Source organism: Melospiza georgiana, chromosome 27 (assembly GCF_028018845.1).
Source record: "Melospiza georgiana isolate bMelGeo1 chromosome 27, bMelGeo1.pri, whole genome shotgun sequence".
Lineage (NCBI taxonomy): Eukaryota > Metazoa > Chordata > Aves > Passeriformes > Passerellidae > Melospiza > Melospiza georgiana.
In genome coordinates this window covers 4,889,916-4,903,973 of record NC_080456.1, presented here as the reverse complement: position 1 = coordinate 4,903,973, position 14,058 = coordinate 4,889,916, and the positions used below count along the sequence as shown (strand labels likewise).

General features: G+C 53.0%; 1 protein-coding gene across 3 annotated transcripts in view; it reads right to left on the bottom strand.

The window, feature by feature from the left end:
- The window catches only part of NECTIN1 (nectin cell adhesion molecule 1), a 101,387-nt gene that overhangs the window by 36,028 nt on the left and 51,301 nt on the right, over window positions 1–14,058 (bottom strand). For 2 of the 3 annotated variants that reach the window (XM_058041175.1, XM_058041177.1), the window contains exon 5: window positions 13,751–13,902. In XM_058041175.1, the coding sequence (XP_057897158.1) occupies window positions 13,751–13,902 (152 nt within the window). Of the gene's footprint in view, window positions 1–3,865; window positions 4,568–13,750; window positions 13,903–14,058 lie in introns of those variants that run through there. The other variant, XM_058041176.1, reaches the window with a different exon arrangement.

Here is a 14,058-nt window from a genome sequence, read left to right as displayed (position 1 = left end):
AAGGGAGAAGGGGAAAGGGAAAAAAAAGGAGAAGGGAAAAGCACCAGGCTGATGTGTCTGTTCCTGGCCAGGAATCCCTGCCAGGGGAGGGGATGAGGCACTGACCCCAGCCCCAGCAGGGTGAAGGCATTCCCCAGGCAGAACCCCAACCCAGGGGGGCCACACCAGTTTGGGACTGGTGTGAAATGGGACATTTCCTGCCCAGCAGCAGCTCCCTAGCACCAGATGGAGAGGACAGCTTCCCTGTCCCAGCTGGGAGCTCCCACTCACTCCTTTCCAGGTCCCAGGGGCATTTTCCAGCTCCTGAGCACCTCTGATGGAAGGGGGGTGGGAGAAGCAGGGGATTTTTCACTTGAGGGTCCCACAGAGGTGGCCCAGCTCATGTGTGGCACTCCAGGCTGGCAGAATCTGCCCTCTGAGGGACATTGGGGCACAAAGGGACAGGTGACACCATCAGCAGAGCACAGAGCAGCCCAGGCTGGCCCTGCACAGCCCCAGCCCATTCCCTCCCTGCAGGATGCACGTGGTTCTTCACTTTGGCCTCTGCCCTGAGCTCACCCCTGCACTCAGGTGGGAGCAGGGATCACTTTCTGCTTGATGATGCTGGAAAAACTCATCTAATTCCCTCCAAGGGTCCCCTCAGAGCAATTTAACCCAGAGAAGGCAGTGATGCTATTACTGGACCAAAAACAGCTCTCAGATGAAGCATCAATCTGATTTTCTGCCCCCACACTTCTTTCCTCTTCCACCTTGCTATGGATTAATGGCTAATCACTCGGCTAATTACCCCCCCAAGAGTCTCCTGGCCATCTAGCTGACCTTGCAAGGGACAGCAAGAAGCAAATGACAGCACAGAGGTGGCATTTCTCCATGGCTGTGGTGATAATTGCGCCAGGGGAGCAATGCTGAGGAGCTCAAGGATGAGAGAAACGCAGCACTGAGCCTTGAACTCGCAGGGTGCCTCGCTGCTGTGCCAGGCAACGCTGTCTAAGGATCTTCCACTGCAGCTTCTGGATGAAAAATGAACATCTGACCCCTTTTCTGAACCACTCTGAGCAGGTAAGTGGCTGAGCTAAGTCCTAAATTTAGGCTGATGCAAAAAGGGCAGGGAGAAGTGCTGCAGGAGGAAGGGAACGGTGTACAGGATCCGGCTTGGAAATCCCACATTGCTCCACTGTCTCCTTCCCTTTCTCTGGCTCCCACTGGGGTTCTGAGCCCTCACTCAGTGGACAGTGTGGGAATGGGCAATAAATAATCCAAGGAGGCTGCAGCTCCAAAAATGGCACCTTCAAAGGCAAGCTAATAACCCCCAAAGCAGATTTCTTAGGGTTCTTTTGCTCATCCCTGAATTTGGGAGCAGCCCTGACCTCTCCCAGCCCTCATGTCAGCCTTGGCACCTTTGTTCTTTAGGACACAGAGCTGTGGGGTCAGCCTGGTGGGAATTGCCCAGACCTGAGCAGTGGCCTCAATGTGAAGAACCACTGCTGGAACCTGCAGATTTTATATAAAAGATTGTTTTCTTGCAAAGCCACCCCCTCAGAGGGAAATCTGCAGGGCAGGCTCTGTGCCACTGATCTCACAGGTGCCTGCTGGTGCCTGCCCAGAGCCTGGTGTGGCACTGTCACCATCCTGTCCCCAGGGGCTCAGATCTGAAGGATTATTCACTCCAGAGTTGGACTTTGCTGGGAATTCTCCCTGCACCACACACTGAGCCAGATTACAGCTCTCCCTCTGGGGGAATCAAAGCCCTGTGTGCGCTGCTCTCCCAAGGCACTGGAGGGAAGTCATTCCCATCCCTAATCACCACTAATCAGAGCTTTGGAGAGATGTTAAGAGGTTTTTATTCCCTTTATTGGGGGCTTTCCTGCTAGCAGGGTGCTCCTGGTGGCAGTGGGGTGATTCAGCCTGAGGGATCCTGAGGGAATCTGTGCCTGCCCTGATCTGAGAGGACACAGAGCAGCCTTCCTGTGGCATGTGGCTGTTCAGGGAATCTCTGCATGCCCTGGATCTCAAAGGACACAGAGCAGCCTTCCTGGGGCTTGTGGCTGTCCAGGGAATCTCTGCATGCCCTGGATCTCAAAGGACACAGAGCAGCCTTCCTGTGGCATGTGGCTGTGGTGCCAGGAGCCAGGAAGCCTGAGGGGGCTGGCAGGAACAGCAGAGAGATTACAGCCCTACAATTGGATTGCCCACTGCCCTACCCCACTAATGCAATCAGGGCACGCTGGGGAGGGCTCAGGCTGTGGTCTGCAGCGAGCACCTCACAGGAAAGGGAAGCTTTGGAGGCTGCCTGGATCAGAGATCTGACCTTGACTCATCTGTGTGGGTCTGCCTCTCCAGCCTCCTCCCTTTCTGCAGCAGGATAACTGCTGTGGAACAAAACCCAGCGGGTAAGGCAGCAGGAGAATTAGTCCTGCTATTTTTAGATGTGCATGATAATACAGCTCAGAAAACTGGGGATTTCTTTTCAAACAAAAGATTTATTTATACATGGAATTTAAAAAAAAAAAAATATAACCCACAAGAAGAAAAATAAGCCCCAACCCAGTGAATCTAATTTGGAGATGGTCGGTGTGAGACAGAGAGCCCTGAAGTCTGGAATCCCATTTATTCACAGAGCAGAGATAGCAGCAATCCAAACCCCCCCAGCACAACGGCGTGGCTCAAGGCAAGGAGGGAAAGATCAATACCCCAGGCTCAATCCCTCCTACCCTGTCTGCCAAGGCTGTGCTCAGGAGAGGGATGTGAGATTGGAAAAGTGGCAATCAATGCCACCTACGTGGTGCAGCCACGGGCTGGGGTTGTTGCTAGGGGGGAGAGAGAGAGAGAGAGAGAGAGGGAGGGAAGCACCCCCGTGCTCTGACCAAAATAAAAAATAAAGTGTAAACACATGACAATTAAGTCTTAGTGGTATAATAAAATAAACCTCAGGGGCTGGTCCTGCCCTGCCTGGGTGTGCAGAGCATGGCTGAAGGCAGTGAATGTGTGGAAGCAAAGTGTCCTCAGTTGGTCCCTTCCCCAGTGGATGTGCCCGGCACAGGGGTGCCCCAGTGAACTGCTCTGTGGCTGGTACCAGCAATGACAACAGCAACAAGAACAAAAAGAGCCAGCCTTTCTCTGAGCCATCACGGGGGGAAAAGTGTCAGCAATAAATACTCCTTTTCTTTCGTTTAAAAGAACACTCAAACAAAGACAGAGAAATGAAAAGCCAGGCGATAATAAATCGTAGGAGGAAAATGGCAGTTTTGTTTCCCTGCTCTGCTATCAGCCCCTACACCTGGGGTTTGGTCTAGGGTGTTTTTTCCCCCCTTTCTCCTCATTTTCCTTTTATTGAGTCATTAAAAACTGAGTGTGGTTCTCTCCAGGTGTGCAGCAGGCAATGGGAATGTCACCCAGACCCCACCAAAAATAACAAAAAAAAAGTGATTAGGGGGAAAAAACCCAAAATCCATTCACCTGATAATGGCACCTATGTTTCCATTGCCATAAAACTCTCCTGGCTCTGTCCTACGGACAGCCCACCTGCCCCCCTCCCAAGGTTAAAAAACAAACAAAGAAGACAACATACAAACAAATTTCCAGTGTTTCAGGGGAGGTGGGAGCGGGAGGAGGAAGCCTCGGGGAGGGAAGGGCACTCTGAGACATGAAGACACAAACAGAGTGTAATATACAGGCTGGGCAACAGTCGTTAAAGCAAAGAGTAACACCTAAGCCACCGACCAATACAAACACCACAGAAGGGGACGAAAGTCGTCGAAGAGAGAAATTAAAAAAGCCAAAAACCAAAACCGAGAGAAAATAATTACCCGACCTCCCGCCCGCCCTCCCGCACGAGCCCCGCCCCCCCTCCCCAAAAAATGATCCGTAAGCAAAGCCACCCTCCCTCCCTGCTGGCCCCCAGCATCCAAAAAGTCTGTGCGGGGCCGGGGCGTGCGCGGGAGGGATGCAGGGGAGGGAGGGCATCGTTGGTGAGCGTTGGTGAGTGTGTGTGTGAGCGTGTGTGAGTGTAGCAGAGGGGCGTGGAGCTACACGTACCACTCCTTTTTGGAAATAAAAGAGCCGTCGGTCTGCGACACCATGTTGTCGGCCAGGTCGAGCTGCTCGGGGTCGTACTGGAAGCCGAGTGTCCTCTCGTCGTAAGGTTCGGGGTGGGCCTCGCCCTCGTCCACGGTGAAGTAAGGCCTCTTGGCATCCTCCTCGTAGGCTTTGGGGCCGCCCAGCTTGCGCTCTCCTCCGGCATCCTCGTCCTCGTCCTCGTAGGTGCTGCCGCCCAAGGGGCCTGGCTTCTTCTCGTCGTCTGAGTCGTCGGGGTACTGCAGGTTCTGGGCCATGGGGGGGTGGTGCTGTGGGATGCCAGCCTTGCTGTAGCCGTTGCCGTACACGTGCTTCTTTGTGCTGTAGTCACCCTTGAAGGTGTGACGCCGGCGCCGGAGTACCACAAAGAGCACCACGGCCACCAGCAGGACCAGCGAGACGCCTCCCACTATGCCCCCAATCACCGGTGTGGGGATGTTCGGCTGCACCATGGATTTGTGATCATCGATTGGAGACGGGGTGTAGGGAAATTCTGGGTAGGAAAAGACAGATGGAAGGGGGAACAGTGTCAAACCATGCGGAAACGCGCCCTCCCCTCCATGCTCTCATTGCCAGTTTGGGGCGGGGGGGTGAGGGGGTGGGAAGATGAGGGTAAGGAACAGGGAAGGGAAAAACTGGGGAAAGGGGAACAGGGGTGTCCTCAGCAAGGGGAAGGTGCCGTGCCAAGCTGGCCAAGCCTCATGCAGGAGCCCAGCAGGCTGGAAGCAGTGGTTTTACCCTCCCCAGCCCTCCTGGTGGCTCCTGGTGTGCTCACATCCCACCAGCCCCGAGTCGTGAGTCCGGACGCGCTCCGTTTGAGCAGCTGACAGAATTCCAGCTTCCCTGAGAGTGCTCCTGACAGGGAGCAAACCCCAAGCCCCACCCGAGGGTGGGCATAGACAGGTGCCATGGTGAACCCACCAGCTCTGCATCCTCTCCTCACATCCCAGCCCAGATTAGAACCAAGGCAGCAGCACCTTGTGATCCCCCACCCACAGGTGCCCTGTGGCTGCTCAGAGCCCTGCTGGCTCCTGGGCCCTTGTGCTGACCCTGCAGCGTGAGGACACAGCCCTCCCACTGCTTCTTCCCCTTCCCTGGCCAGTGCAGTGCCACTCCTCCTGCTAATCTTGCTCCTACCCTGACCTATTTAAAAAAAAAATAAATAAATAACTCAAAAGGAGGCAGAGGAAAGAGATGAGAAAGCAGCTCTGTTCTCTTTCATGCGCTTTAACACCTACACTTTGGCACAGATAAAGTTTGAGCCAGGACTTCAATCAACCTTCCTGGGCACAGGTACAGCCCCTGGCTGAGCTCAGAGCCTGTTGAACATCCGTGTCCAGCAGGCATCAAACACCACATGCTTGTCTCAGCCCTTCTCCTGCCTCCCAATTTAGGCAGCAGGTGCCCTGTTAATGCCCTGTGGCAGCCTTGTTTTTGCATATGAGGTCTCTCCCAGTGCTTTTCCCACCCCCAAGGCCTCTCTGCCAACCCTGGAACCTCCTGGCCTTCAGTTCTTCCCCCAGCAGCAAAGTCAGCATCCCTGAGCACAGCCAAGGTTGTGGGGGGCTCAGGGGCAGCAGATCCAAAGGGATGAGAGGCAGTGACTGCTGCCACCCTCCTCCATTCCCTGCTGGCACAGCTTAGCCCAGCCACTGAGGGAGAGGGACAAAGGAGCTTCCCCCAAGTGCAGGCACTGCAACAGCTGCAGTTTTGGACAAGGGCACTGAATTCGAGCAATTGCTGGCCTGAGCCATAAATGTTTTAAGGTTTTTTTGTGCCTGGGAGATGATTAATTCCTGCCTTTCCTGAAACAAAAACCCAACAACAGCCTCTTGGTTTCTGCAGTGCCGACTTGCCTGGAGCAGAGCCTCCCAAGGCTGAACCCACACAGAGAGCAGCCCAGTGGGCAGAGTGGGCTGGGGGACAGATGGAGGGTCCCTACTGCAGCCACAATGAGGAGCAGGATGCTGTGCAGGCAGGAGCCAGCATTTTTTCCCAAAGACAGCCTTAGAGAAGCAGCAAGGGCATGTCTTGCAGCGCGGGGAGCTGGGGCTGGGCTGTGGAAAGCCAAAGCCACATGTTGCATCAACAGAAGGCCTGTCCCAGCCAGCTGGTTAATGCAGATCCTCTCTGCAGGGACACCAGGGACAGTCACGTCCATCCCCTCATGGTCCTGCCTGCTGAGGGCTCAGCTTCAACCACACAACACCCACGCTGCTCCCTCTGCCCCTAGCAAACCTCAGAGATCCCTCTGCCCCCAGCTCTGAGCACAGATATGAGAGGAGCAGGCTGTGCCTGATTCATAAAGGAGCTTGGCCCACTTTCCTGTTAAAAGCCTCATTGACAGCCCAGGTTGGATGCATGCAGAGAAAAGGGGGGATGTTTTCCTACCTTTCTCAGGAGATTTTTATTTTTTCCCTGCCTTTTGTGCTGCCCACCCCTGATATAACACTCGCCACCTCCGTGGCACTGCCAACACTGTGGAAACGAGCAAGAACACATCCATCCATCCATCCATCCATCCATCCATCCATCCATCCATCCCTCATCCATCCATCCATCCATCCATCCATCCATCCATCCATCCATCCATCCATCCCTCATCCATCCATCCATCCATCCATCCATCCATCCATCCATCCATCCATTTTTCATCCATCCATCCATCCATCCATCCATCCATCCATCCATCCATCCATCCATCCATCCCTGGTGGATTTCACACATTCCTCAAGCCAGGATCTATTTTCTCCCCTCATCTCATCCCCACTCTCCATTCCCATGCCAGAAAAAACAAACCCAGACTGTGAGCAGAAAGAAAGAAAGAAAGAAAGAAAGAAAGAAAGAAAGAAAGAAAGAAAGAAAGAAAGAAAGAAAGAAAGAAAGAAAGAAAGAAAGAAAGAAAGAAAGAAAGAAAGAAAGAAAGAAAGAAAGAAAGAAAGAAAGAAAGAAAGAAAGAAAGAAAGAAAGAAAGAAAGAAAGAAAGAAAGAAAGAAAGAAAGAAAGAAAGAAAGAAAGAAAGAAAGAAAGAAAGAAAGAAAGAAGGAAAACAGAGGGAAGATCAAATCACCCCCTGATCACCCACAGAGCTCCTCCCTCCTCATCCTCCCTCCAGCCCCGGGCCAAGGGGGGCTCTGGGGGTCCCTGGGGTGGGTCAGTGTTGGGAGACGAGGGGGTCTGGCCCCTCCAGAGCCCAGCACTGCCACTGGATGGCGGCACAGACCCGTGCTGGCTCCACAACAGGGTGGACACTGCCCTGCTCCCGGGCGGGAAGGAGGGGCTGTGCCCTGGGACAGGTGGTGAGCGGGCACCAGCGTGTCACCTGTCCCCGCATCCAGATCCATTCACCACCAGGATCTCCACCAATCCCACAAATTGGGATCCCTCCTCGTTTCAAACAGAGCAACACCAAGGGGAGAGGGGGAAGTGTGGGAAAAGGAATCCCCTTTTTTTGTGTCCGAGGGGGGAGCGTGAAATTTCTGGAACCCTGGGCGTGCTCGGGGGCCCCATGTGAAAAATCCATTAGGAAGAGTCTGGAGAGAATTAAAGCCCCTGTGAAAAGCAGCCTGGAGAAACAGGAGACAGCGGAGCCGAGGGAGGGGGAACAAGCCAGGCTTTAATGCCAGCATGAAAAGCCTCCCTCCCCCTGCCACCCCCCAGCCCTTATAAAAAGAGGGAGTGCTGTATGAATAGGAATTAAAGCAGCAACACTATCTGCCCGTGCCCAGCTCTGCCAGCTGTTGCATTCAGCCCAGCTTCCTGTCCCTGTGCCAGCAGCCAGACCTTGGGGACAGCAGCTGGGAGAGCAGGCAGAGAGACAGGAGCTCACCCCGGGCTCAGCCTGGCACCTGGCCCAGCCCACAGGTTCCCTTTGATCCCTCTGCGAGGCTCCAGGCATCTCCTGCCCTCTTCCTGCAGCAGCCCAGGGCTGAACAGTGAGGCCACAAACTTCCCCAAACCTTCCCCATCACAAGAGTGGCTTCAAAAGTAGAGGTTTGAAAGAATCTCATCTTTCTCTTAAAGCTGTTTTTCAATAAAAATGAGGCGCATGCAAATCATCACACCTGTCCATCAATCCTTTATCTGCTGCTTTTTTCAACCTGCTGGCCAATTTTAGTGCTGTGTGACAGAAGGAGCTGAAATATCAGAAAGCTCCTGGAGACGGCTGGAGTGGGATCCTTGCTAGAGGTGGGAGCCAAACCTCATTAGACATCAGAGAACCCAGAGGGACAGGAGGCTGCTCCCAGGAGCAGGAAGGGCCCAGATCAGAAAAAGGGTATTTTTAGACACCCAGTAATTCTTCTGTGATATGCAGATCCACTGGAAATCAGCTTTCAAAAGCTCTTCTGCTCATCTGCTGGGATATTTTAAAAGACTGCTTCCTGTGGACATGTTTTTCCTTTAAGCCCCATTACCCTCCTTTTCCCCTCAATCCTAAGGAGCAAGGGAAAAGCCAGCACCAGCCCAAATTCTCCCTGTAGCCACGGGCACTGAAGAAAATGTCATTTTCACTGAAGAAAATGTCCAAGAAAATGGACATTTGTCCATTCCATGAGGAATTATCTGCTGGACATGTGTCAGCCCAAGCTCTTCCAGAGGAAGACTCTGGGTTTCCTTTTGCTTTGGAAAACCAAACAAACGTGAACAGCAGCTCCAGGGAGGAACAGGACCTGAATTCCAACATATTCATGGGGCTCCCCAGTTCCCAGATGGCCTCAGCAAACACAGAAATGACCCTGCAGGGTTTGCTCAGGAGCCAGATTGCTGATGGCAAACTTTCCCTGCCGGAACGGCCCACGCCAAATTATCCCAGGACTTTGCTCGTGTGTTGAGTTATGTACACGAGGCAAGATAAGGAGAAAACTCGGGACAAAGCTGCAATTTGAGAAGCCCGGAGCACTGCTGACCTCCTCCCTCCCCCCTGCGCCTCTGCCATGTCCATCTCCAGCTTTCCAAGCTTTCCCCTCCCTCCCAGGGGTTCCTGCAGGGCGGGAGGGGACGGAACAACCACTGGCAGCTAATCCAGCAGTGCAGCAGCTGCCCCCGGCCTTTCAGAGTGTGACAGCTCTCGGGCCAGATGCCAAACGTGTCTTAGGCTTTAATCTCTCTCTCAGGTCACCTATCCCCTGTCAGTCAGGCCCTGCTCCGGTGTGGGCAGCTGGCACAGATGCCACCAGACAGGATGCACAGCCACTCTGCAGGATTAGCATCAGCCAGACCCCCCCTCCCTGGGGCTTGCTCCCCCCGGCCCCACATCCTCCCACCGAAATCTGCCTGCCTTCGGGAGCACCTGCTGCAGGAACTGGCGTTTAGGGCTTCCCAGAAAGGGCTTTTCCCAGCCAGTGCTGTGTGGCAGCAGCTCCAGAGAGCCCCAGGGCTGTTTGCAGTGACCTTGCTGGGACGAGAGCGCTGCTGGTGTGTAAATAACTCCCTGCTGGGAGCCAAGCAGGGGGGGTCAGCAACCCCTGCCAGCTTTTCCTCCCCCCCAGCCTGTAGCACATCCAAGGCCAGACTGCAGAGCTGCTGGCACAGGCTCTCCCTGCTGCCCCAGCTCTGTGAGTCTCCTTCAAAGCTCTATTTGACTTTTTTTTCCCCCAGGTCCATTTGCCATTTTTTTCCCTTTCTCCTTGTGCTTCCTCTAGCTGGAGCCAGTGCACAAATGGGTGAATGTTTCCTGCATGGGGGCAGGGTGTGTCCATGCTCTGCTGCACCCAGTAAAGCCCATGTTCATGAATTCATGGACATTTCCACATGCAAATGTTCTATTCCTGCCCTGTGCAGGAATTCCCATTTCCCAGAATTCCCATTTTCATCCTGCCCTGTGCACGCAGCTTTGGGAAAACCATTTCCATGGGCAGGCTGAAAATTGGGAGTCTCGGGTGGGAATATCCATGGGCAGGACGAAAATGGGATCACACAGGTGTGAATGTCCATAAGCAGGATAAAAATGGGATCACATAGGTGGGAATGTCCATTGGGGTCACACACACATGAATGTCCACAGGCAGGATGAAAATGGGATCACACAGGTGTGAATATCCATGGTGTGAATGTCCATTGGGGTCACACACGTTTGAATGTCCATGGCCAGGATGCAGATTAGCATCACAGAGATGAATATCCATGGCTGGGATGCACATTGGGATCACACAGGTGAATATCCATGGCCAGGATGCAGACTGGGATGAGACAGGTGAATATTCATGGCCAGGATGGGATCACACAGGTGAATGTCCATAACCAGGACACAAATGGGATCACACAGGTGAATATCCATGGCCAGGATGCAGATTTGGATCACACAGGTGAATTTCCATGGCCAGTTCTCTGTCCAGGACCACCACACACATGCAGTCCATAAGCACAGCCTTTTACTCTGTCACCCGCTGCCTGTAATAAATAGTTACATGTCACACTACATGGCTTGCCTGCGACTGACAAAGGTCCTGCAAGGCAGGAGAAGCTATTAGGGGAACAGATTGCTGGAATAAAATATTAAATTTCCACTTATCAATCTCTTTAATGCGCCATAACTCTCCGAGAAGCATTCAGCCTTCTCCCTCTGAACAAATTGCCCTCCCCATCAGGGGGCTGGACCAGCCCTGCATTTTCCTTTCTGAGGCCTGGAGGGAAGATTTTGGGTGGCATAAGGGGGTAGAAAAGGGAGACAGAAAGGGGAAAAGCTGCTGCAGGCTTTTCTCTGCATCAGCCTTCTGTGTTGTTTTTTTTTTCCTCCCAAGGCTGGCTGCTCACTAGATTGAACTCCATTTATTGCATGCAGCTCTTGAAAGAGGTTTCGTGGTCCACTGACAATCCCTAAATTGCCTGCAAGACCCAAACAAATGTACCTGTAATAGCTGAGTGAGGAGGGTGAGCCCTCCCCAGCACCGGCCTAATCGCTCCTCAGGGAGAGCTGGATAAACATATTCAGATCCCATGAATTATTAAAGGATTTTTTTTTTTTTATTATGTGGTGCAGGCCTGGCCTGTGGGGTTGGCTGTTAATCCCTCCTCACAGGGCAGCTGTGGGTGTGCCCTTCATTCTATCTCATTTAACCTCATCCCCATAGCCAGGACCTTTGGGAACCAGCTGAGATTAGAGGCAGGTAGACACGGCACAACCCCAAAAATCCTGCCAGCCCTGTGCTGGTGGAGCCTGAGAACAATGCTCTTTTCCAGTCCTTTATAAAAACACCAGGAAAAGAGACAATTCCAAATTCCAGAGGGGGAAGCCACAGCCCCTCGTGTCTGGAGGAGCCTGTGCAGGTGAGCTGGTGCAGCCACCTTCAGTGCCATTGTGGTGCTGAGACACATCACAAATGGGCAGGAAACACAAAGAGAGGGCTGTGCCTCGTGCCCTGACACCCCAAAAGATATGGGGTGGCTGGACAGGCAGAACTGTGGAGGCCTGGAGGGGCTTCTCCTAAGTTACACCCTACCCTGGACTTTACTAGCAGCAATTCAAGCTGCAACAAGAATAACAGCAAGAAATGGACACAGAGGCTATGGAGGGATGGAAAGTGAGAGCCTCTCACTCTCAAAGTCTCTTTCATTCCCTACTCCACCTCCTTCTCTCTATCTGGGGCTGACCTTGGAGGTTTTTAAGCTCTGCTCACTGTTTCAAACATGCCCCAAGGTTGTGGACACTGTGTGGGATGGATTTCTGCTGCCAAAGGGAGTCAGCTCAGCTTGAACCAAGCACTGCCCCAGGAACACCGAGGTGACAACTCCCCAGCAGCTGATTTTGGCCATGACCTTGCCCTGGTTTTGGGTGGTTGGGCAGGGCTGGGCACAAAGGGCTTTGTTCTCCCAGTGCCTTTCCCTGGCACAAGAAACAGCCCCCGGAGAAACGGCTGTACCAGAACACTTCAGCAGGCAGGGATCCAGGACAGGAGGTGTGAATGAAAGGCCTGCTCCAGTGATAACGATCATAAACAAATACCGGGTAATTAGCATCTAATTAGCACATCCCACCCATTGACCTCCAAGCACTTGGATAGAGGAAGCTTAGCCTGGTTTGCCCAAGTTAGAGAGGGGAGCTGAGGTGCCAAACACGGAGTTATTGCTAATTTTAACTGCCCCAGACTCAGCTCTGTGCTTGCTCAGCATTTACCAGCAGAGAAACTGGTGCAGGGGCTGGGGTTTCATCACCCTCAGGTCAGACAACTCCCAAGGTTTGGGGTGGCAGGAGAGGCTCTGAGTTCCTTGGGCTGGGCAGAGCAAGAGGTCACAGCCCTGGGAGGCTGTCCTGTGCTCCCCGTGCCTTGGAAGCACCCAGTGCACCTCATTCACCTCACTGCCCATCCTGTCCGGGCTGTTTGCAGCCCAGAGCTCGCTGCAGTGTGGCTGTGCCCCACCTCACTGCTCCAAGAAGCACTTCCAGCCCTCCTGAGTCACTGCCTGATAACCCAAATGGCTCCTTTTGCCCCAAAGGAATGGGATAATTGTCCCTCTCCTGCTCTCGAAACACCCACAGCCACTTTTCCCCCTCGGTGATGTCTCACAATGTCACTCTGACTTTCAGAAATCAGGTTACTGCCATATGTTATTTCTTCTCTCGAAGCTGTTTCCTGACATGACTTTCTCTCCCTGACGCTACCTCAGCTTGCCCACATCTTTCCCTCCCTCCTGTGGCCGCAGTGCTTTGCAGGCCCTCAGATCCCTTCTGTCTCTGTGCCATCACAGCATCACTTCCCACTGCCTGCAGCCTGGGATGCTGCTCCTCCCTGGAGCCCAAGGCTCCTCCAGCACCCACAGGGATCCCTGGCAGGTGAGTGAATTCGCAGAGCAGCACTGCAAGGAGCTCAAATGAAGAATCATGAGAATTGCCCAACACCAGGAACACCAAACACCATCGTGGACAAGTGACTCATCCATCTCCTGCCTTTCTGGCAGTCCACATCCTCACCCTGCCCCTTGTTCTGATCGATATCTCCCTGACGTGCCTCTGCTGTTAGCATGTACAACAATCTCTCTGAACCCAAAGCAGAAGACGAGGGGGGAACAAACTGAATTGGTGTAGGAAAGAAAAAAGACCACGAGAGGAAAGGAGAAAATCCACAGCAAACCAGTGCAACACCAGCACAAAGCCAAGAACTCCACTGCCCCATTTCCCTCAGGAGATTCCCACCCTGAAAGAAGACAGTGTGACTGAGGAGATGGTGCTGTGGTACAGACACATTTTGTGAAAAACCTTTTCTTTAGGATTTTTTCTCCTGAGAAGCTGAAAGGCCTCAGGAACTAATGCAAACAATGATTATCTGCTGCTGTGGAATGCAACAGGTGGATCTGTGATTGGTCTCATGTGGTTGTTTCTAATTAATGACCAATCACAGTCCAGCTGTCCGGACTGTCTGTGTGAAACACAAACTTTTGTTATCATTTAATTCCTTTTCTATTCTTAGCTAGCTTTCTGATGAAATCCTTTCTTCTATTCTTTTAGTATAGTTTTAATATAATAGATATCATAAAATAATAAATCAAGCCCTCTGAAACATGGAGTCAGATCCTCATCTCTTCCCTCATCCTAAGAACACCATCACAGAACTGCTCACACCTTTGTGTCCCTCCCCACCTTGTTTTTTCCATGCTGCAGAGCAGCCCAGGTGCTCACACCTTTGTGTCCCTCCCCAGTTTGTTTTTTCCATGTTGCAGAGCAGCCCAGGTTCTGTCCTACCTGTGACATTGACCTCCACCAGGCCCGAGCGTGTCCCGATGGCGTTGGTGGCCTCGCAGACGTAGGTGCCAGCCACGCTGTAGGACACGGGCCCTTTGAAGTAGATGGTGTTGTTCTGGATTTCCACACTCCCTGGCAGGGTCCCGTTTGGCCTGGGGGGGACAGAGACAATGGTTGACCCCACAGGTGACACCCAGAGGTGACAGCAACATTCTGGGTCTGTGCTTGCCCTTGGGCAGGTGGGGAAGCTGGAGGTGCTGGCTGGAAAATCACCATTAATGTAGGCTGGAAAATCCCCATCAATGTAG